The sequence below is a fragment of the Typopeltis vanoorti genome, chromosome 22 (assembly GCF_054136105.1).
Source record: "Typopeltis vanoorti isolate ZY-2024b chromosome 22, IOZ_Tvanoo_1.0, whole genome shotgun sequence".
NCBI classification, from domain to species: domain Eukaryota; kingdom Metazoa; phylum Arthropoda; class Arachnida; order Uropygi; family Thelyphonidae; genus Typopeltis; species Typopeltis vanoorti.
In genome coordinates this window covers 59,916,801-59,940,386 of record NC_143570.1, presented here as the reverse complement: position 1 = coordinate 59,940,386, position 23,586 = coordinate 59,916,801, and the positions used below count along the sequence as shown (strand labels likewise).

The 23,586-nt window shown below is 36.0% G+C and overlaps 1 protein-coding gene across 4 annotated transcripts in view; it reads left to right on the top strand.

Moving 5' to 3' along the window:
- Positions 1-23,586, top strand: part of LOC150094443 (dynein light chain Tctex-type 5-like) — a 145,912-nt gene that overhangs the window by 60,632 nt on the left and 61,694 nt on the right. For 3 of the 4 annotated variants that reach the window (XM_090411747.1, XM_090411745.1, XM_090411746.1), the window contains exon 2: positions 12,060-12,255. In XM_090411747.1, coding sequence (XP_090267873.1) covers positions 12,085-12,255 — 171 coding nt within the window. In that variant the 5' untranslated portion in view covers positions 12,060-12,084. Of the gene's footprint in view, positions 1-5,561; positions 5,620-12,059; positions 12,256-23,586 lie in introns of those variants that run through there. The other variant, XM_090411748.1, reaches the window with a different exon arrangement.

Below are 23,586 nucleotides of genomic sequence, written 5' to 3'. Positions count from 1 at the left end.
AGAGGAAACTGCAACATTAATATCCCTAGAAAAAGCAGCATGGAAACTAGAAACAGTCAAAATGAAATCAGCAATGGAGCTTCCATTAGAGGAGTCATGCCAGGCAGGGGAAGAAATCAGGCTTCTCAGGTCATAAAACAGCGAAACCCTGATACAAACAGAAAGAAGTAGAAAAATTATACAAACATAGGAACATGGAATGTGAAAACCCTATTGGAAATAGGAAAACTTGAAAACATTAAAAAGGAAATTAAGAGGCTTAATATAGACATACTGGGAATATGTGAAACAAGATGGCAAGATCAAAGTGATTTTTGGAGCAACGACTACAGGATAATATTCTGAGGAAAAGAGAGAGGAAAAGCAGGAGTAGCAATAATACTCAAAAAACACTTATGCAAAAAAGTAACCACAACAGTCAAACACAATGACAGAATCATGGCAATTAACATCCAATCCTAACTAGTAAACCTGAACATTATAATGGTCTATATGCTTATAACTGGGCATAAAGATGAAGAAACAGCTGAAATGTATGAGCAAATTGAAGATATATGGAACACATTCAAACAAAGAGACAACACAGTAATAATGAGAGATTGGAACGCGATCGTAGGAGAAGGAAAGGAGGATGATACTGTAGGAAATACCGTAGGCTTAGGACAGAGAAACGGCAGAGGACAACATCTAGCTATCAGATTTCTGCAAACAGAAGGAATTAATAATCACAAACACAATATTCCAAACACAAAAGAAGAAGATACACCTGGAAGGTGACCGGAAACAAAAATAGATACCAAATTGATTATATAATGATTAAACAAGATTTAAAAACCAAGTCAAATTTAGTAAAGCATTCCCAGGAGCAGAAGTTGATGGTGACCACAACCTTGTATTAATGAAAACACAATTGAAATTCAAAAAACAACAGGAAAACTTGAAAACATTAAAAAGGAAATGAAGAGGCTTAATATAGACATACTGGGATCAAGATCAAGTTACACACAAATATCAAGATATTGAAACTAAAAAATGAAAACATCAAAAGACAATTTCAGGATACTACCAAAAAACTAACACAAGAAATTGAGACAGTTGAGCATGGCAAGTGCAAGAAGAATGATTGTTATGGGAGATTTTAACTACAGCAGTATAAATTGGGGAGAGGAAGATGCATGTAGCAATAAGGGAATGGAATTTCTAGAATTCTTGAGGGACAAACGTCTTAGGCAACATGTAACAGAGGGAACAAGAGGTTAAACGAGTTTTGGATTTGGTTATAGCATCAGAAGAGTTGATAACAACTGAGATGACATCTCTCCCACCAGTTGGAGAGAGTGACCATATGATTTTGACTTGAAAAATGAATAGACATGCAGGAGTATCAAAGAGACGGGAACGTATGTGGAATTATGAAGCAGGTGATTATAATAGTCTTAGGCGTCAATTTGGAGAAGTTTCATGGAGGGAGAAATTGGAAGGCCGGGATATCATTAGTGCTTGGGAAATTGTGAAGGAATATTTGTTAGCAGCAATGGAAAGCTGTATTCCACGAGTGAAGAAGAGGACACAATTTGGAGTAAAGTGGATGACAAACAATATTAAACAGGAACTTCATGCGATAAAGAGGCTATGGAAGAGATATAAGGAGACAGGTGAAGAGAAGATGCATGAAGAATATAAGACACAGGCCAGGAGAGTGACTAGTATGGTATGAAAGGCAAAACTGGAATATGAGAAATGATTGGTCCTTAGGTCCAAGGAAAATCCTAGGGAATTTTTTATCTGGCCAGTAGGAGTAATGACTGTGGAAGAATGACATTGTGGAATTAAAGCAGACATAGTAGAATTGTTATTTATTCTGAAGAAATATTACAAGAATGGAAAAAATATCTTGAACACCTGTATCAAGGAGAAGAACAGGAAGAAAATTACACAAAGTTGAAGGCAGTAGTGGACCATCAATAATAAAAGAAGAGTTTGAAAAAGCACTTCAAGACAGCCAGAAGAAAAGCCTAGGAATCGATAACATCCCAAGTGAAGCCCTTCAAAATCTGGATGAGGAAACAAAAAATGACATATTTGAACTAAAATATATGAAAATGGAGATCTTCCAGAAGACTTCACAAAATCCCTGATTAATACCAATCCCCAAGAAAGCAAATACTCTCCAATGTAACCAACACAGAACAATAGCTCTAATTACACACATTAGCAAAATGCTATTAAAAATAATACAAAACCAAATATATAAAAGAATAGATTCACAACTAGAGGAAGACCAATATGGATTCAGGAAAGGAAAGGGAACAAGAGAAGCAATGCTAAGCCTGAGAACTATAATTGAAAAAAGAATGGAGCTGAACCAAAAAACATATATATGCTTCATGGATTTAGAAAAAAGCATTTGACAAAGTTAATTGGAAGATGATGTGGAATATTATGAAGAAAAGTCACATTGACCATAATGATAGATGAGTGATCAAACATATATATGTAAGACAAATGGGATACATAAGAACAAATAATAAAGAAGAAACTGTACATATTAGATGTGGAGTAAGACAAGAGTGCATATTATCACCCTTGCTGTTCAACTTATATATTGAAAATGCCATCAGAGAAGTTAAAGAAAAGGCAAGCAGCAACATAAAGATTGGTGGAGAGGAGAAATTTTGCCTCAGATTTGCAGATGATATTGCATTCATAGCAAACAACAGAGGAAGACTAAAAAAGTTAATCAAAACAACACATGAAATATTGAACAAATACCACATGAAAATAAATGTTGAAAAAACCAAAATCCTACTGGTAAGCAAGAAACCAAAGATCATAAAGAAAATTAAATTAAATGGGAAAGAAATAAAACAAGTAAAGAATTACAAATACCTAGGGAGTACAATAAATGAGGAACGAAGATCAAAAGAGGATATAAAGATAAGAATAGGCATAGCAAAAAACCAATTCAATAAAATGGAAAAGGTATTAAAAGGAAACTTAAGTCTACAACTAAGGAAAAACTTCTAAAAACTTATGTATAGAATATAGCACTTTATGGCAGCGAAACATGGACAATGAGAACAGGAGATATTAGTAAACTGGCGGCATTTGAAATGTGGCATTGGAGACTAATGCAAAAGATAAAATGTACAGACAAAAAATCTAATGAAGAAGTGCTTAAGGAAGTAAATGAACCCAGAACACTGATAAAGACATTAATAACAAGAAGAGACAGATGGATTGGACATACATTACGGCATGAAAGTCAAACGAGAAGAATAATGGAAGGAAAATCAAAGGAAAAAGAAAAAGAGGAAAACCAAGGAAAAGATACTTTGATCAAATACAACAAAGCACTGGACTAAAAACATACTACAAAATAAAGAGGAAAGCAAACAGAAGAGAAGAATGGAAGGAAATGCTGTTGAGCTACCAGCCATAAGACTGATGCAACAGAAAAAGAAGAATACCACTCCTCTTATCCAACCCATGGATCAGCAGGTCACTTCCAATTTCAAAAAAACTTTATACAAAGGTTTTGTATCAAAGGTACTTTGAAGTGACATTTGACACACAACTGACCCTCATGGACTTTTGGAAAAAACACTTTAACACCTTGCATTGTTTGAGGCTTATAAATAAAGCATGAGGGGAAGTTTCTTTGAAAACTATGAACTCAGCCTGGAAAAAATTGTGGCCTGAGTGTTGAGACAGGCACAGACGTTGAAGGTTTTCCTGGAGAGCCAGCAGAATCTGTGGTTGATGAAATTGCATGTCTGGGCAGATCCATGGGATTAGAAGTGGACAGTGCTGATTTAGAAGAGTTGGTGGAAGATCATCAAAGAGAGCTTACCACTGAGGAGCTGAAAGAACTGTAAAAGGAGCAGCATGAGGAAGTTGTTATGGAATTTTTTTCAGATGAGGAGGAGCCCAGTAAGGGAACTATTTCCACTGCTGAAATTAAAGAAGTGTGCTTCCATTGGGAAAAAATCCAAACCACTGTAAAAAAATGGCACCCTGATGTATCTATGGTTAATAACAGTGTCAACATTTTTAATGATAATATCATCGCACATTTTAGAAAAATTTTAAGAACAAGACCAACCCAGACAACTCTAGATAAGTTTGTGATCAAAGCTAAAGAATCACCATCTAGTCCACCCGCAAAAAGATAGAAAAGAACATTGACAACACCTTGGGAGCAGTTACTTGACATTTTTATGGAGAGTAACACCTTCAGAACAATAATTTATTATTATTATTATTGTTATTTAAATTAAGGGGATATTAAATCCCACATTGTTTCAAAACCGAATAAGAAATTCAAAGATCGGAATCAAAGAGTTTCATGCCGAATATAATAAACTATGAAAGTATCGGCGGATATTAGCATAAGCCAAAGCACATGGTACAAACTAGGGCAACTCATAGCAAAGGTGAGTAAAGCTCTGATCGCTATTCTTAGTATTTCCCATAATATAAAAACACATCTCCTAGGAGATGTATGATGTTATACATTATGGTGGAAGGTCACTACCCAGACCGGTTTCGACCTTTATTGAGGTCTCATCAGTGAGTAGGTAGACCAAATTAATACTGAGTGTATAGCGAAAAGAACTTATATACTCATTTACTATATTCCGCATGAAACTCTTTGATTCCGATCTTTGAGTTTCTTATTCGGTTTTGAAACAATGTGGGATTTAATATCCCTTAATTTAAATAATGTTACATTCCCGAAATGAAACCTATTGGCTCTTTATTTAAGTAATTTAATGGGTGCACCTGTTTGACAACTCGTATAGCAGAGTATATAAGTTCTTTTCGCTATACCCTCAGTATTAATTTGGTCTACCTACTCACTGATGAGACCTCAATAAAGGTCGAAATCGGTCTGGGTAGTGACCTTCCACCATAATGTATAACATCATACATCTCCTAGTAGATGTGTTTTTACATTATGGGAAATACTAAGAATAGTGATCAGAGCTTTACCCACCTTTGCTATGAGTTGCCCTAGTTTGTACTACGTACTTTGGCTTATGCTAGTATCCACCAATACTTTTATAGTTTACTATATTCGCCATGAAACTCTTTAATTCTGATCTTTGAGTTTCTTATTCGGTTTTGAAACAATGTGGGGTTTAATATCCCCTTAATTTAAATAATGTTACATCTCTAAAATGAAGCCTATTGACTCTTTATTTAAGTAATTATTATTATTATTACATGACACGTCCAAGGACTCATTGAGGGAGGGCACCCACTCCATAGCTCTCTGTCTCCAACACTCAGTCCGCCAACTACAGCAAGCCGCAACTACCATCATCATCTACATCAATGCCATCTACTGACAACCACCACCACACTAGTGGTTCACAGACAGTCACAAACATTCATACCCATGGCAAGATTCAAACTCACAGCCTTTTGGCTGGAGATGCTACCCATTTGGCCAACCAGGCTGGCAAAAGAAAGTTCCTCTAGTTGAGGACTAGAATCGAACTTTTGATGCTCTCCCTCTCTCTTTGTGTGATTTAGAGCTGTGGAAAGCACATGCCATCTCCACTGAGCTACACAGGTGCTTTCATTTCCTCCTTCCCATAATCTTCAGTAAAGGTAAGGTTCATGTTATATTCTTATTTTTATTTTAATTATGATAATAGGTGAAATATTTCATGTGGAATGGATTAATTTATTTTACATTTGTTACTATGATAAAAATAGTTTTGCATTATGAACTTTTCATTGTATGAACAGCATTCTGGAATGGATTAAGTTCGTAAAATGAGGTTTTACTGTATATTTCATATAAATATACATAGTGCATGGTCTGACAGACTTGTTTTACCATAGTGAAGGAATTTAAATGTCGAATTTGTGTTTGTCTTTTTTTGTTTGACAAACACCACATTCAACTCCTTCACTATGGTAAAACAGGCCCTATCAGGGAATCAACTGGAAAGGCACCAAGTTCCTACACACCAAAACCTTGTTTGAAAAAAAATTCAAGGATACTTGTGAAATGCTGAAAGATCATCCTAATCTCAGCAAGAATAATGGCAAGAATTCCAAGAACCTGGGGGACCCATCTACAACCTATGTAGCATCCAGAATATCATGGCAGAACCCCATCACAAGAAAACCTTAAGATAAAAGGACTGTACAGATGAATTTGATGAGTTACACTGTAATTTTTTTAATCATCTGTATATTATTATACTTATTATGTATAAAAATTATTTTATTTGTTAATTAATTAATTATTATTATTATTGTTATTATCATCAACATTTGACCTCCATGGAGTCAGAGACTCATCGTGGGAGCTACTCACTATTGCATACATTGCTCATCCAACAATGTCTTGAACTGATTCAATGTGTCCACATCAGCAACACACTCAGGCAATGCATTCCACTCACCAACCACCCTCCATGCAAAGAACCTGCTTCTCACTCCTTTGCTCACACCCTCCTTATACAGTTTCCAGCAATGGCCTCTTGTTCTACTCCCCTCCCCCATTCTATGAAACATTTTTTCCATGTTTAGCTGATAACAACCACTGATCAGCTTATATGTCTCAATCATATCCCCTCCCCTTCCTCCTATTCACGAGTCTCTGCAACTTACATTCTCTCAATCTGTCCTTCCCTCCACATTCCAAAGACCACTGACTACCTTTGTGAATCTTCTCTGTATTTTTTCCAACATACCCTTGTCACCATGAAAATTTGCGACCAAATCTGTGCACAATAATCCATATGAGGCCTAATCAAGGCCTTATACAGTGGAATCATGACATCTCTATTTCTGCATGTCAGGGTTCTCTTCCCATCATTGCCATTATTTGATGTGATGTCTTTGCAATTTGTGCAATGTGGCCCGGAATTTCAGGTCCTTGTCCACCATCACTCCTCTCTCATCTCCTCTACTTCTGTTAAAGTTTCTCCACCAAGTGTATACTTTGCATCCCATCGTTGCTTACCAAATCTCAAAACCTTACACTTGGCAACATTGAATTGACAGTTCCACTTACCTACCCATTCATGCAATTTATTCAAGTCCTCTTGTAAGGCATTAACATCAGCCTGACTGTGCATTGCTCTCCTCAGTTTTGCATCATCTGCAAACAGCTGGATATCACTAGTTAAAACTCGACCCAATATCATTAACATACAAATTGAACAACAATGGCCCCAAAACTGACCCCTGTGGCTCACCTCTGGTGACTTTCTCTATCGAGATACTGCACTCCATATACAACTTTCTGATACCTATCTGACAGCCAGTCACTGATCCAACACAGAAGTCTGTTATCCAATCCCATCTGTTTCAATTTATTTAAGAGCTTGTCATGTGGCAGTCTATCAAAAGCCTTTGCAAAATCCAAGTACACCACTGTATATACATCTCCTCTGTCCAAGGTATTTGTCACCTTTTTATAGTACATAAGTAAGTTAGTGAAACATGATCTCCCCTTAACAAACCCATGCTGATAACCACAGAGAATACTGCTGTTATCAACTCATTTCTGTATCCTACTTCAGTAGTCACTAATCACTCCAGTATCTTCACCACAACTTCAGATATACGGATTGACCTATAATTTGAAGCTACAGCCTTATCACATCCTTTCTGCAGAGTAACAATTTTACCCCTCTTCCACTCCCTTGGAACCTGTGCTGTTGCAAAACTCTTATTAAACAGGCATGCCAATGCTACTGCCAGTTCCCTGGAACATTCCCTTAAGATGTTTGGTGATATGTCATCAAATCCTATCGCCTTATTAACATCAATATTATTTATTTCCTCAAATACCTCCTGCTCACTCACAATTAAGCTATCCTCTCCTATGTCCTCTACACTTAAGTTCCTCATGATTCACCCTGATCAGGATGAAACACTTATAAATTGATCACTGAATACCTCAACAATGTCTTCTGCAGCAGTTACCATTCTACTACTTTCATCCCTTAACCTCATCTTTCCGTGATCATTCTTCCTTCTATTTGCCACATATCTAAAAAACTCTCTAGGGTTTTTCTTAGACTGATTTGCCAATTTCTGGTCATACTCTACTTTTGTTTTCCTTATTAACTAAGTCACTCTTCTGGCTTGTTCTTTATATTCTTCATGTGACTGATTACCATTATTCATCTTGTATTTTCTCCAAAGTACTTTCTTTTTCCAGATTTCATGCTTAAGCTCCACATTCATCCATTTTTCATCTACCTTATTCAGCTGTTTCACCTTTGGGATACATTCATATATTGATGCTGTAATGTATTTCTTTGTAAGTTCCCATGCAGCATTTATTTTCTTACCGCTCACCTCCTCATTCCATGTTATAGCTTGAAGTTGTCTCCTAAGCTTGTCATAATCACCAGTCTTATAATTCATGTGTACCTTATGTGGACTTAATTCCCCTGCTATCATCAGCAGCACCCCCCTCCCTTCTTGCCCTTTCTATCCTCATGAAAAATACTGTACCCTTCCATTTCTATTCCCGTTACGATATCATCTTCATTCAACCATGTTTCACTTATTCCAATGATTTGGGGCGAATAAACTCAATCACTAAAACCATTTCATCCCCTTTATTTCCCAAGTGGAAAAAATTTCAACTCATGTTGAAATAATTACTTTACTTATAATTAAGAAAATAACACTTGCCATTTCGACCTCTATAATGAGTTCATCATCAAGAACACATACATATGTATTGGACACAAGCTACACAAGACTACACAAAAGTAATCTAAATGTTTTGTTAATCATTTACACTAGCCTGATCTCTGGTGAAATATATATATATATATATATATATATATATATATATATATATATATATATATATATATATATATATATATATATATATATATATATAAATAATTACTAATTTAACATAGCATAGAGAGAGTGAATGTTGAAAGTAGCAATGAATGTGTGTGAAGATGAAGTATATTGCAATGTGGGTGGAGAAGTGGAGACTGAGCAGGTATGTGTGGTAAGTGGTGATAAAGGTGATTTGGTGGGTGTGGTGGGAAAATCACAACCAACATATGGCTTGGATAGGACTGGCTATAGACCTAAAAATGAACTGTTGTGTTTGATTTTCCCACTACACCTGCCAAATCACCTTTATCACCACGTATACCTGCTCAGTCTCCATGTCTCCACCCACATTGCAATATACTTCATCTTCACACACATTCACTGCCACTTTCAACATTCACTCTCCCAATGCCATGTTAAATTAGTAATTATTTATTTATTTATATATATATATATATATATATATATATTTAATTTTTTTTTCACCAGAGATCAAGCTAGTGTAAACAATTAACAAAACATTTAGATTACTTTTGTGTACTCTCATGTAACTTGTGTCCTGTACATATGTATGTGTTCCAGATGATGAACTCATTATAGAGGTCGAAATGTCAAGTGTTATTTTCTTAATTATAAGTAAAGTAATTATTTTAACATGAGTTGAAATTTTTTCCACTTGGTTATACTATAAATTAAAGATTCCAAGAAATTATATTCTTGGTGTAAGCAAACAAATTTTGCACGTGAAGTAACTTGACTTTTGGGTCTGGCTCATACTGATGAGACCTCAGTAAAGGTCGAAACTGATCTGAGTAGTGATCCCTCCCACAATGCATAGCATAGTTTTAATGCTAGAGGGATAGGGCTGGTTCGAGGTTTAGAGGTACAGGAGGAGAGTGTGTTTCAGATACTGAGTACTCTGAATGTCAGTAAAGCTTTGGTACTGGATGGTATTTCACCACGCGTTTTGAGAGAATGTGCTAGGGAACTGACAGTGCCTTTAACCTGACTTTTCAATGAAAGTCTGGCTGCGGGAAAGGTGCCCAGGGAATGGAAGGAAGATAAGATAGTGCCATTGCATAAGGGTGGTAACAGACTGGAAGTGTCTAATTATAGCCCAGTCTGTGTGTCATCAGTAGTTATTAAGATCTTGGAGAAAGTAGTGAGGGACTGTATACAGCATTGGGCAGATGAGGGTAATGTTATCTGTGAGAGTCAATATGGATTTGTGAGAGGGCGCTCTTGTTTTAGCAATATGCTAGCCTTTTAAAATAAAGTTACAAGAACATTAAATGAGGGAAAGGCATATACTGCCATTTTCTTAGACTTAGCGAAGGCAATTGAAAGGGTGCCACATGATAAGCTGATATTTAAGTTGCAGCACATGGGTCTGGATGTCAGATTGGTCAACTGGATTCAGGATTGGCTGTCTGATAGGTATCAGAGAGTTGTGTATTGTGGAGCAGTTTCAAGGAGGCAGCGAGTTACAAGTGGGGTCCATCCCACAGAGCTCAGTACTAGGACTTATATTGTTTAACCTTTATATCAATGACATTGCAAGGGGATATTCAGTTGTTTGCAGATGATGCGAAGCTGGGAAGGATTATTAGTAATAGTGCAGATGTGGTAGCCCTGCAAGAGGATTTGAATAAGCTAGATAGATGGGCAAATGAATGGGGGTGTCAGTTTAATGCAGCAAAATGTAAGGTCTTGAGGTATGGGATGCTGCATTCTCTATGGAAGGAGTTATACTGGAGGAAGTAGGGGAGACAAGAGATCTGGGGTTGATGATTGATAGAAACCTGAAGTTTAGGGGACATATTGCAAAGATGGTGAAGATAACACAGAGGATTGCTGCAATTATGAGAAGGACACTGACCTGCAGAGATAAAAGGGTTATCATTCCGTTGTATAAGTCTCTGATCAGACCACACTTAGACTATTGTTCTCAGATTTGGTCCCCAGGATTTGAAGGGGATAAATTAACTGTGGAAAGGATACAAAGATGGTTTCAGGACTGTACAAGGATAGTTATTAGGATCGGCTGAGGGAATGTGGACTGCAGAGTTTGGTGGATAGAAGAAGGAGTAATGATATGATTGAAACTTTTAAACTGTTGAGAGGTGGTTACAGGGTTGACACTAGGGAGTTCTTTCGCTTGGTTGAACAGTGGGAAGGAGTGATGACAAGAGGCTATCCCTGGAAGTTATGAAAGGAAACTGTGAGCAAGAGGGTGAGGAATGGTTTCTTTCTGTGGAGTGTGGTTGAACCGTGGAATGCATTGCCTGATGGAGTGGTGAGAGCGAGAACGGTCAATGAGTTTAAGGAGTGGTATGATAGACTTTGTGTTTCTTAAGGGGGGACCTCCCCTCGATGAATTTTAACAGACTTTATGTTCTTAGGAAGGACCTCCCACGATGAGTCTTTTGACTCCATGGAGGCGTGAATAATAATAATAATAATAATAATGATATGCATGTCCTTAAGGATATGTGCTTTACATTATGGGATACTATGGCAAGTGATGTGAAGTCATTAGCCTCTATACTAGTTGCCCAGTTGTGAAGTTACTTCACATGCAAATGTTGTTTGTTTACAACAAACCTTGGATAAAGGATTAAATGAAGACTATAATTTCTTAAATAATAAAGAAACACGTAAAACCACAGTGATATCTTTAATTAGGAAAAGGACAAATATTTTCTACTAAAATTAATAGTACATCTTCAGTGTCTGTTACAGTAATAGGAATGGAATACAAGCAAAACATTCGGTGGATCACCTATTAAAATATAATTGTTACTGCCTGCTAGGAAATAATAGAAAATAACAAATTTAATCTATTAAGATAAATGGTTTTTTACATAAGATTAATTTACTATGCCACAGGTTCCTCTTAAAATCAGAATATAATTTATTGGCATCTTTAATTTATTTTATTCAACATGAGTGTTTTTATCTTCATAAATTATACACAATGAATGCCGACCACCATGTAATCTTGAAAGAAATAATTTGCAAAACAGTCTACCAGTGCCTTCTTCCCACCCACCAAAATAGCATTATGAAGGAAAATTTCCAATATCATACTATAACAAAGTATTAATGTTTCCTACAGGTTTTCTATAGTGAGAGATGATGTCTATTTTTTTTTCTTTTAAAATAGGCTTCAAATTATATGTGTTAATTTTTTATATGAAAATAAATGTATTTGATAGGCAGTCATAATTGACATATTTAAGTATGAGTTCAGAAGAAGAAGCTGAAGAGAAACTTGAAGGGGAATCCGAAAATATTGAAGCAGACAAAGTGGAAGAAGAGCATGAGGAATTGATTAAAGAGACAAATTTTAAAATAGTTGTTGTTACTCCAGCAGCATCTGAAGAACAGTTGAACAAGAAGAAGCTTAAAAAGGTATTTTACCAATTCTTCTGAAATGTTTTGTTAATCACACAAAGTCTCTAATCTAGAATTCCCAATAACCACATTTGTTCAAAATATACACTTGCATGAATGACGTTGAATGCCATTAATTGCATGAATCGCATTACTTTTTGGAGTGTAGTTGTTTATTGTTGCAGAACATCCAGAGGCAAAACTATAACAGCATCAGCCAGTGTTGATGATCATTTTCTATTATTCTGAGTAATTTTAAAAGGTGTACTGCACTCTGATTTAATAAAGTTATACGTTGTTAAATTGTGAATGAAGTTATGTTATGTAATTTATTTTTTTTCATTCACATTTAACATTTGCTTATTAAATATTAATCATGACTTATATAAAATTATTTATTATTACTTAATTAAGAATTACTAATTAAATATTTATTGAAAACCTGACCTACTATTAATTTATGAAATATTAAAATGTATAGAATTTTGTATAACCAAATATGTATGATGTAACGTAAAGTGTTATTTTATATTTAACTGTATACGTAATCAAAAAGTTGAAGAAATAGCTTAAATATTATATTGTTCTTATTTGTGAAATATTTAATGTTATGTAATCACTCATGTAGCAGTAATAGAGCATACATTACATTGGCGAAATGTTTACGCTTAGTCTATTGTCATGGAGACGCACGCGTAAACAACCACGAGTGGAGTAGAGCGTGGCGTTCGAACGTAAGGTGGGAGTGAAGGTCATAGATAGAAACAGAAAGGAGAAGGAAGGTCATAATGAGATAAGACAGAAAGGAAGAGAAGAATTTTTATTAGGGGAGGGAGGAGAGAGTTTTGCGGAACCAGTAGGAAAGTAGCGTACAAGTAAGGAAGTAAAAGAAGATTATAAAATCCTCAGGGCAGAAATTTATGAGTATAGTGTTCGGAAGTGAACCAATAAATAGCGAATCATAAAGTTTAATATTATAAGCGAAGTCAGCTGTTGTTATGAAGAAAGGTTGATGCCGTAATCAGATAAAAAGGAAACTGGACAGTCAATGCGAAAATTCTGATTAGTTCCAGTTAATCTGAATTACGATTAAATTCTATGTTGCCCTAGGAAAAGGTTATATTGATTACTTGGAGAAAAGTGAACAGGAAAAGATATTAGTACCTAATTACTGTTGTTTGGAATAGTGAAGTGCGACTTACAGTAATACAGTTTAAACTGTGGAGATTTTTATTATGTGTGTTCCGCTAACGTTAATTAAGTTAATTCATAAGTGCTCTCTCAATAATTTGGTGTATTGAAGAATTTGTCTGGTAAGAGTAGTTGCATAAGTTTGTCTATTTTAGCATTAATTGTGATATACTTCCGATGCTCAAGGACCGGAATATATTTGCTTGGAATATTGCTTACGTGGTTTATTGCCTGCTGTGAATATAAACATTGTGCTGATAGATTTGTGAAGACTGAATAAATGTGAAGTTGTTATATTAACTTGAGATAGGAAGATTTGTGTTTTTGAGACTGAGAAATGTATATGAAAGTTAGAACATTGTATTAGCATGAGTGACCTAAGAAGATATAATAAGTTAATTGTATAGTTCAATTTTAAAATAGAGTTCTTGTATTTGTTAACCATATCATATATTAAATGTTTTATTTTGTTGATCTAAATATTGTGTTTGCCTGAATTCCTTATTATTGCACCGTTCATAAATATTCGAATCTAGCGGGAACCCCAAGTAAAAATGATAATAAATAATTCGGCCTAATGAGAAGACTGCTAAACTAATTTAGAATTGATCCTACTAATTATATAGACTAATCTAAGAATAGGGTGGCGCAGTATAAATATAAATTTCCCTACTTTTGGATTGGTGATCACTTCTCAATTAGTTATTTTATTCATAAAAGTGACTTGGACTAGATGGTAATTAGAACACGACACGAAGAAAGTCGTCACGACAACGTGACAGCTTATGATTAATTTTCAGATGTCTTTTTTAAGGTGTGGATAAATCATCATTTATCATCAAATTCCTGACATGCATGGATATTATGATGGTACTATATGAAAAGTTACATCATACCAAACTTCCTTTCAACAATTTTCCTCCAAATTAGTCTGTTCCCTGCTAAGACTTCAATATTATCAGATGTTATAAGATATTATAAGAATATTATCAGATATTCTCTAAGGCACTTCTTACTGTATTACTCCTCCTATATCTTGGTCTTCCTCTAGGTCTTTTTCTTTCCATCCTTCAATCCTTGTTTTTTGCTTACCTTCTCTCTTCCATTCTGTTAAATGAACATACTACCTGAGATTAGCTCTGCTAACATGCTGAATGCTAAAAACGTTCAAGTTTTATTATTATTATTCCGGGCAACTCCAAGGAGTCTACAGACTCATCGCGGGAGGCCCTAACATCATGTCAAGAACAACTATTCGACATTCACACAGTATCTATCATACCTCGCCTTGAACTCATTCACGGTCATAGCACCCACAACAGACTCTGGCAGCTTATTCCACTCATTCACCATTCTCCAAGTAAAAAACCTAGCTCTAACACCCCTGCTAACCACATTCTTGCCCAGCTTCCATGTATGGCCCCTGGTCCTCCCACCACCAGTCCTATTCTCAAAATTATCTTCTGGATTAATCTTATAGAAACCCTTCAGTAATTTGAATGTCTCAATCATATCACACTTTTCTGCCTATCGACCAATTTTTGCAACCCACAAATCTTCAACCTGTTCTCATAAGGTTCATTCCACAGACCTGCTATCATCTTGGTCACTCGTCTCTGGATCCTCTCCACCTCCTCCCCATCAAGAAGAAACCCTGGTGCCTATATCTGGGCACAGTAGTCTAGATGGGGTCTTATCAAGGCTCAATACAGAGGAACAATAACTTGTTTGTCTCTGCTTGTTAAAGTATTTTTCAGCAACCAAGTGATTTGATGAGCTGATTTAGCCACTTTTGCGATGTGCCCCCCCCCCCCTAATCTCCTGGAGTACGGTTCCACCAATGTGATATAATGCTGCTAATCTTTTCACCCCAAAATGCATAACCTTACACTTTGCCACATTAAATTGACATCCATTTTTCTTAGCCTAGTCCTCCAAACTATCCAAATCATCTTGCAAAAAGTTTGACATCCTGTGCACTCACTATTGCTCTACCCAACTTTGCATCATCAGCAAACAAGGGAACACTTCCTCTAAGATCCTTTCCTATATCATTGATGAACAAATTGAAAAGTAGTGGACCAAGAACAGAGCCCTGCGGCACACCACTAGTCACAAGCCATCTTTTGGACTCAACTCCTGAATAAACCACTCTCTGGTATCTCTCCATCAACCACTCTCCTATCCATCTCACCAACCCTATATCCATCCCCATCTGCTCCAGTTTACTGATTAGAGTTCCATGTAGTATCCTATCAAAGACCTTTGCAAGTTCCAGTAGAATCACTGTAAACCCATACCCTTATCCAGTTCAGCCATCACTGTGTTATAAAACGTGAGCAAGTTACTGAGGCATGATCTACCCTTCACAAAACCATGTTGTCCCCCATACAATATCCCATTTTCATCTATCCAATCCTGTAATATTTTCTTGTCTAATTTCTCCAAGACCTTGACAACGATTCCTGATATGCTAATCGGTCAGTAATTTACAACAGCAGTCTTGGAACCTCCTTTATGCAGTGGAACTATTTTCCCCTCTTTCCACCCCCTTGGGTGGAAAGAGGGGAAAATAGTTCCAGTTTAGTTTGAGTTTAGTTTGAGTCCCAGACCTGAGACTCAAATTAAACAAAATGGTCAAGCGTACTGACAGTTCTTTAGCCGCTTCTCGTACGACACGAGCTGGTATACCATCCAATCCGACAGATGTATTGACATTGAGGTTATGCAATAGACTACTCACCTCCACTTCATTCACTACAATTCCTGTATAATCTATTGGTTCATTCACTTCTGCAATGTCACCACCTGGATGATATATTCTTGCAAAGTGCTCACTCAGTAACTCAACTATATCAACTGATTCAGTTACCTCCCTACCATCAGCATTCTTTAAAATCATTCTGCAATGTACATTTTTTCTTTTACTTGCAACATATCTAAAAAACTTTTTAGGATTCTCTTTAGCCTGCATGGAAAAATGTTCTTTCGGAATCTTTTTTGCTTTTCTTACCACACTCGTTACCTTTCTGGCCTGCGCTTTATACCGTTCATGTGCCCTGCCGGTCACCTTTCGCCTTAAATTCCCCCCATTGTTGTTGTTTCTTTTTATGCAGCTCAAGCTTAATGTGTTATTCATCCATTTAACCACTAACTGATTTATTATTCGGAGTCTAGGTATACAGTCAGCCATTGCTTCATGCAAACACTTCTTAACTGCCTCTCTCACTATGAACTTCTAGCCCTTGCAGTTGTACATGCCATGGTACTGAACTAATCAAACTCCTAAGCTTGTCATACTTACCAGCCCAATAATTCCACTCTTAATTGTAAATTCCACACCTTTAGCCACCTCCCAAGTCAAGACCCTATGATCACTCTCACCAGTTGGTGGCAGTGTTGTCATATTTGTTACAGCCAAATTCTCAGATGCAGTTACTAGGTCAGGCACTCTCTGACACCTAGTATTTTCCATTACATGCTGTCGCAGATAGTTATCCCTTAATAACCGCATAAAATCCAATTCCTTCCTCCCGTGTGTCCTCTCCTCACTCCAAATGCGACCATAGTTGAAATCTCCCATAATAATTACCCTCCTTCCACTCATTTCTTCTATTTGCTTGTGCATACCACCATCTTTTCCATCACCTGGTCTATAGCAGCACCCAATTGTATATTTTGTTCTGCTAGCCACAATCTCACACCAAATGGCCTCAAATGTGCTCTTTTCTCTATCCTGCAATTCAACTTCTATTCTCCTTGGCTGCAGCTCATCAACTATCATCAACAATACTCCTCCCCCATTTTATTCTCCCTGTCATTCCTGAACACACTATACCCATCACATTCAATCCCACTAGTATCATCCACAGTCAGCCATGTTTCACTAATGCCAATAACCTGTGGTCTGGAAGTGCTACTCATGGCCAAAAATTCATCCTTCTTGTTCCTAATACTCCTAGCATTAGTGTACATGAATTTCAGACCCCGATTTTCATCATCCCTACCTTGATGCCTTATACTAACTATCCCTTTCTGATTTGTTGTCCTTATTCGCTCGGGCATATTACACACATTCATACACTCAACTATCTCTCTAAGGTCTGCATAACTACTCTTCCCCTTAATAAATCTAGTTTCCCTGATTCTGCACATCCACTTCATTCAACAACACTTTTTCAAGTCTCCTTACACCGAATCCATTCAAATGCAAGCCATCCATCTTACATAGATCCTTTCGCTCATTCGAACTCATTCCACATGTCCACAAATTCCACACCACTCGTCATACATAACCCACGCATAAAGTCATTTGCAATCATGGCCCTCCTTTTAAACACTTCACTGTCATACCACAGCAAAAGACTAATCATCTTAACTCTCTCACTCTTTTCTTTTGCTACCTCAAACAGTTCATTCAGGTCCTCTATCATTTCCATTTTATCTCCTTTCAAATCATTCGTACCTGCCACAACAATCATTTCTTTCACCCTTTCCTTTTGCTCTCTAATAGACTCAGTTACCTCCTTGATGGTCGCACCAGGTTGGTACGATTTTGTCAAATCCTCTACTAAAACACCTCGTACTAATGAATCTCCATACAGCACTCTCTCCTTCATTTTGTTTAAGTTTACACTCATCCTCTTATTTTTCCTATCATACTTTTTATTATTGGCTGGTACACTCAGTAGACTTTTGTTCATACGCTCTAGCTGCTGCTTTGCTCTTTGTATCGCTTCGCTCAACAACGCGATCTCACTCATAGCATCTATCTCATCTTTTTTATTTTCTGTTAAACGATTAATTTGCTCTGTATTAATACCATCATTCACACTTTCTACATTCACACCCTCACAGTTCTCTGGTACAACCTCGCCATTTCTTGTCATATCACTATTTTCTAAATTCTGAAGTTTGACAAAAATATCACACTCACGACCTGAAATACACTTTAATTCCTCATTTTCTACACACGTTCACTCCTTTATTATCATCTAACCATACACCAACCGCACTCCGCAAAGCATACATTTCACGGATGGTACACCGAATAATCTCCTTTATATTACAGTTATTGAATAAAGATGGCAAACCATTATTACTAGCCTTTCCTAAAGTTCTTTCCTAATATCCCCCATTTTTAATATGATCCTGTTATTGCTACCATCTGTTCACTCCCTTAATCTTTCTTGGAATTCTCATATCCATAGTCTCCTGGCTTTGATCAGGTGTTTTATTTCTAGCCCAGCTCTCAGATCTGTAAGTTAAAATTGGTTTGAATATTGTCTTATATATAGCTTGTTTAGTATATTGACTAATTTCTCTCTTATTGCATATGAATTTATTCAGTTGACTTCCTACTGCTAATTGGGCATGGATGTTTGTTATTTTCTGTGAAAATACTATTGGTGGTGGTGGGTGGTAGATGGCGTTGATGTAGTTGCGGTTCGTTGGTGGAGACAGAGAGTTGTGCAATGGATGCCCCTCCTTGATGAGTCTTTGAGTCTATTTAGAAGTATAATATCATCTGCATAAAATAAAGAGCTGAAATTAACATATGCAATATTGATATCAGGTTTAATATTGCTCTCCTTCATAATGTGATCCATATAGATGATGAAGAACAGTGGAGATAATGTGTATCCTTGTCTAACACTTGCCAGCCTGGTTGACCAAGTGGTATCCGCTCTTCAGCCAAAAGGCTGCAAGTTCGAATCCTGCTGTGGGCATTGATGTTTGTGATTGTCTGTGAATATATTAGTGAAGATGGGCGGCAGATGGATTTGGTGTAGATGATGGTAGTTGCATTTCATTGTAGTTTGTGAAATGAGTTGTAGAGTAGGTGCTCTTCCTCGACAAGTCTTTGGACTCCCTGGAGGTGTCACGTAATAATAATAATAATAACACTTGATTTAACATTAAATCATATTTATTAAATTATGACTAATTCACTATTTGTATCAATTTCCATTACCTGTTTATTTTCACCATCATTCTTTGCTTTTACAAACATAACAAATGGTGAACTTCATGTCATGTATATTTATGTATATTTGCATGTAAATTAGCATCATAAAAATAAAAGTCATTATTATTATTTTCACTTGGGGTCGGATATTGAAGATCCTTAACCCTTATTCACACTACCTCTCACATTTTTCCTTGAACTCATTACCAACAAAACACTTATGACTAGCTCATTCATTTCTCCAAACAAAAAGGTCTAGTCTTCTTGCTAACCACACTCTTAATTTCCAGGTATTTTTCCTTATTCTCTCCTTTTTTTGTCACTTGCAGAAAAATATCCTTTTACATCAATCCTATAAAATTTCTGTAGCAATATGTTTTATCATATCTTCTCTTTTCTACTTATTTCTAGTTCTTGGCTTGAACAGTGAAAGTTAGAATTCCACTTTGAATGTTGTTTCATTTAATTGATTTCCTTTGAACATCCATCTTTTGTCAAATAAAAATTCATTTTGTATGCATTTGGGTGCTTAAATGGAGGCTGAATATTAAAATATTATGGTTAATTATTACATTGGCCAATTTTACAAAACCTTGCATATAAAATATAAAACTCGTATTTCTTTAGATTTCACGACCCTCTTCTTATCATACATTGAAAATTTTCTTTCAACCAATCCTATAAACATTCCTTTTATAACATGTTTCTACTGGTCTTCATAAGTTAACCAGTTTTTTGTGAACTAAATCTTCAGAGAACATTTAACAGATCTGTCATAATCTTGGTCATTTGCCTCTGGATCTGCTACCATTTATCCCCTGTCCATACACACACACACACTAGAAACTGATATGATGAGATCTGTGCACAGTAGTTTAAATGTGACTATTAAATATGGATACTAACCCCTCTCTCATTCTCTGCTTGTCAGTTTGTTTTTCAATATTTAGGTAATCTGATAAGCTATTTTGGCTACTCTGCAATATAAACATCAACTTCGTATCCACAATAACAACCAAATCACTGACTTCATCGATTTCTTGTATTCTGCTTTCGTCAATGTACAGTATGATAGCTCTTCATACCAAAGTGCATGACTGTACCCTTTACCACATTAAACTTGCAGTAATCGTTTGCCCATATTTCCAGTTTATTTAAATCATTGTGCAGGATCTCTATATCATCTTAATTAATTATTTCTCTTCCCAGTTTTGCATCATCAGTAAACAACTGGATATTTTCTGTTAAAATCAATTCCTCTATCATTAATGTACAATTAAATAGCAGAAACCAAAGTACAGAGCCCTATGGTACACCACTTGTCATCTCCTTGATCCAGTTTCCCCTTTCTACCACTCTTTGATATTTGTTCCTCAGCCAAGCTGCTATCCATATCACCAACTTGATATCCATTTCTATTTACTCCAATTTATTTTTATTATTATTATTATTATCTTCTTGACTGATTGAAACAACATTTTCCAGGAGTCACATGACTCATCATGAGATTAACACTAATTCAAATCAATACAAATTCTGTCATACTACTTCTAATCTCTCGGTGTACAAATATTTTAACGTTAACTGTGTACATGGGTATAATTACACTCCATCTATTTTCAGTGCAAAATGTAAAGAAAAAACTTTGGCATGAAACTTCCGGCATATATTAGAATGCCAATCATAGTATAGATTTCATCAGCATCATGCCAAATACAAAGTCGTTTGTATTGCTGTGGATTTCTGGATGCATCATAATGATCTCTGGCTTTTCTCTTAGTTTCACACACAATCAAGTTTGTAATTGTTTCAGGAATTATTTGTTTGAAATAGTCCATTGTGGAGCATAGATTTTGAGTTAGTATTGCTCCGGCAATTCCTTTTCTTTCTCAAAATACCTGAGAGGCAGGAACTTTATGTACATCAGGAGTAACATTGGTCCACCTTCTGTTCATTTTTGAGTTTCTATTTGGATACATAACAATATTTTCCGGGATATTCTCAGCAGAAGAACAACCAGCAGCTGAAGCTTCCACAGTAGCTATAGATTTTGCATTTTCTTCTTCTTCTTCTCTTAGTTCTACATCTAATTGTGGTATATATTCTTCAGCAATCGTCAAAAGCTGAGAAATCGCCATCAAAAATATCGTTTTCTAATTCCATATATGAATCATCATCATTGCTTGGCATATCTGATGAAACAACTGACGACACTTCCTCTAAAAGATCTCTCAACTCAGAACTGGTACGTCTTTTTCTTCCTGTCATAATCTAAAATATCCACAGAAAAAAATATTCTATAAAAACTACAAGAAAAAAATAAACATATCATAAAACAGACTTAGTAGTAATAAGCAGTAATGAAGAAAAACAGCAATAAACACAGCAGATAATAGTTCGTGATTCGCAAGACAATATCAGATATGAAAATCATAAACACTTAACACTAATTCAATAAAAAATATATCTTACTTCTTTGAAATGCAAACAAAGGCTGAACTGAAACTGCATCAAATCATTTTAGAGATAATGAAATTACCCTGCAGTGTACACCAGTGAGCAAAGCGAAAAATGACTAAAAACATAGAAAAATATACATGCTCATACATGAATCATACATAGTTCCAAAGCGAATATGGTAGCAAAGTAAAAAATATATATTTTAGGCAACAGGAATGTAAATACAAAACAAATTATGGAAAAATACTAATGCAGCTTCTTACAAAAACCGGTTTTTGTATGGAGATTATCGGGGTGCATATGCACTCCTGTACATGGTTAAGCACTCAGATGCCTTTGAAGCCTTCAATGAAATTTTTTTCAAATTGTGTGGGAAACGTATCACAGATAGTAATCCTAAGAAAACTTTGGAAATTTTCCATTTGGCAACTTTTTATTTACATTTTTATTAGCCTGGGGTGCGTTTGAACCCCTGTACACAGAGAGAAGATTAAATTCATCCACCATGTGCACTTTCACCATCCTCTTAGGCAATGCATTCCATGTTCCTACTGCTCTCCATGCAGAAAACTTACTTCTTACTCTTTTATTCATTGCTTCCTTTTGTAACTTCTAAGGATGATCTCTTCCTCTACCATATGAAAAATTTCCTCAGTATTAATTTATGTAACAGAGTCCAGCAGTATCACACTGTATCCATTTCCTGTATCCAACTTGATTACCACTTTATTATGAAAAGTGAGTAAATTATTATTGCAAGACCTATCCTTCACAAAACAATATGGCTCATCCCATAATTTATCATATTCCAATCCACCCATTCCTGAATTCTGGCTTTGAGCAATTCTGCCAATACCTTAACCACCACTCTAGATATACTGATCAGTCTATAATTTGCTACTTTGATCTTTTAGCTGCCTTGCAGTGTAACTCGATCTTTTAGAATTCAGACTTAAATTAAACATCATGGTCAGAGGTGCTGCCATTTTCTTTGCACATTATTATCAGTTAATGAGTGCCCATTTTGTTAAAGTTATCAACCTGGTGAACACAATATTGAGCTCACAGTTACCTCTTCACTAGATGAAGAAACCCAGGTGTGTGAGGCCGAGGTATTAGAGCTGTTGCAAAAATTGAATAAAAATTCAGCAATAGGGACTGATGGAATATCAGTATGTGTGCTAAAAGACATTTCAGCTGAACTGGCCATTTCTTTGACCAGGCTGTTTAATATAACTCTCAGAACAGGGAATATTCTTCAGGAATGGAAGGAATGTATGGTAATTCCATTGCACAAGGGTGGTGAAAAGAACAATGTATCCAACTATCGTATCTCAGGAGTGGTGGTAATGAAGATTTTAGAAAAATTGATTAGGGCTCGCATTCAGAAATGGGTTGACAGTGAATCTCTACTTTGCAATGATCTACATGGGTTTACTAAGGCAATGTCATGTTTGAATAATTTGAATAGGCTGGAATTGTGGGCATGGGAAAATGGGTGTCAGTTCAATGTCAGTAAATGTAAAGTCATTCACTTTGGCGTGATTAGAAATCCAGTGTCGTATTATATTGGCGAGATTAAGCTAGAAGAAACTGATGAGGCTAAGGTTCTTGGGGTGTTAATAGATAGGAAGTTGAAGTTCAGAGGTCGTGTGGCAAAGATTACAAATACAACTAAAAAGATAATTGCAATGCTGAAACGAACCTTCACATGTAAAAATAAGGATGTT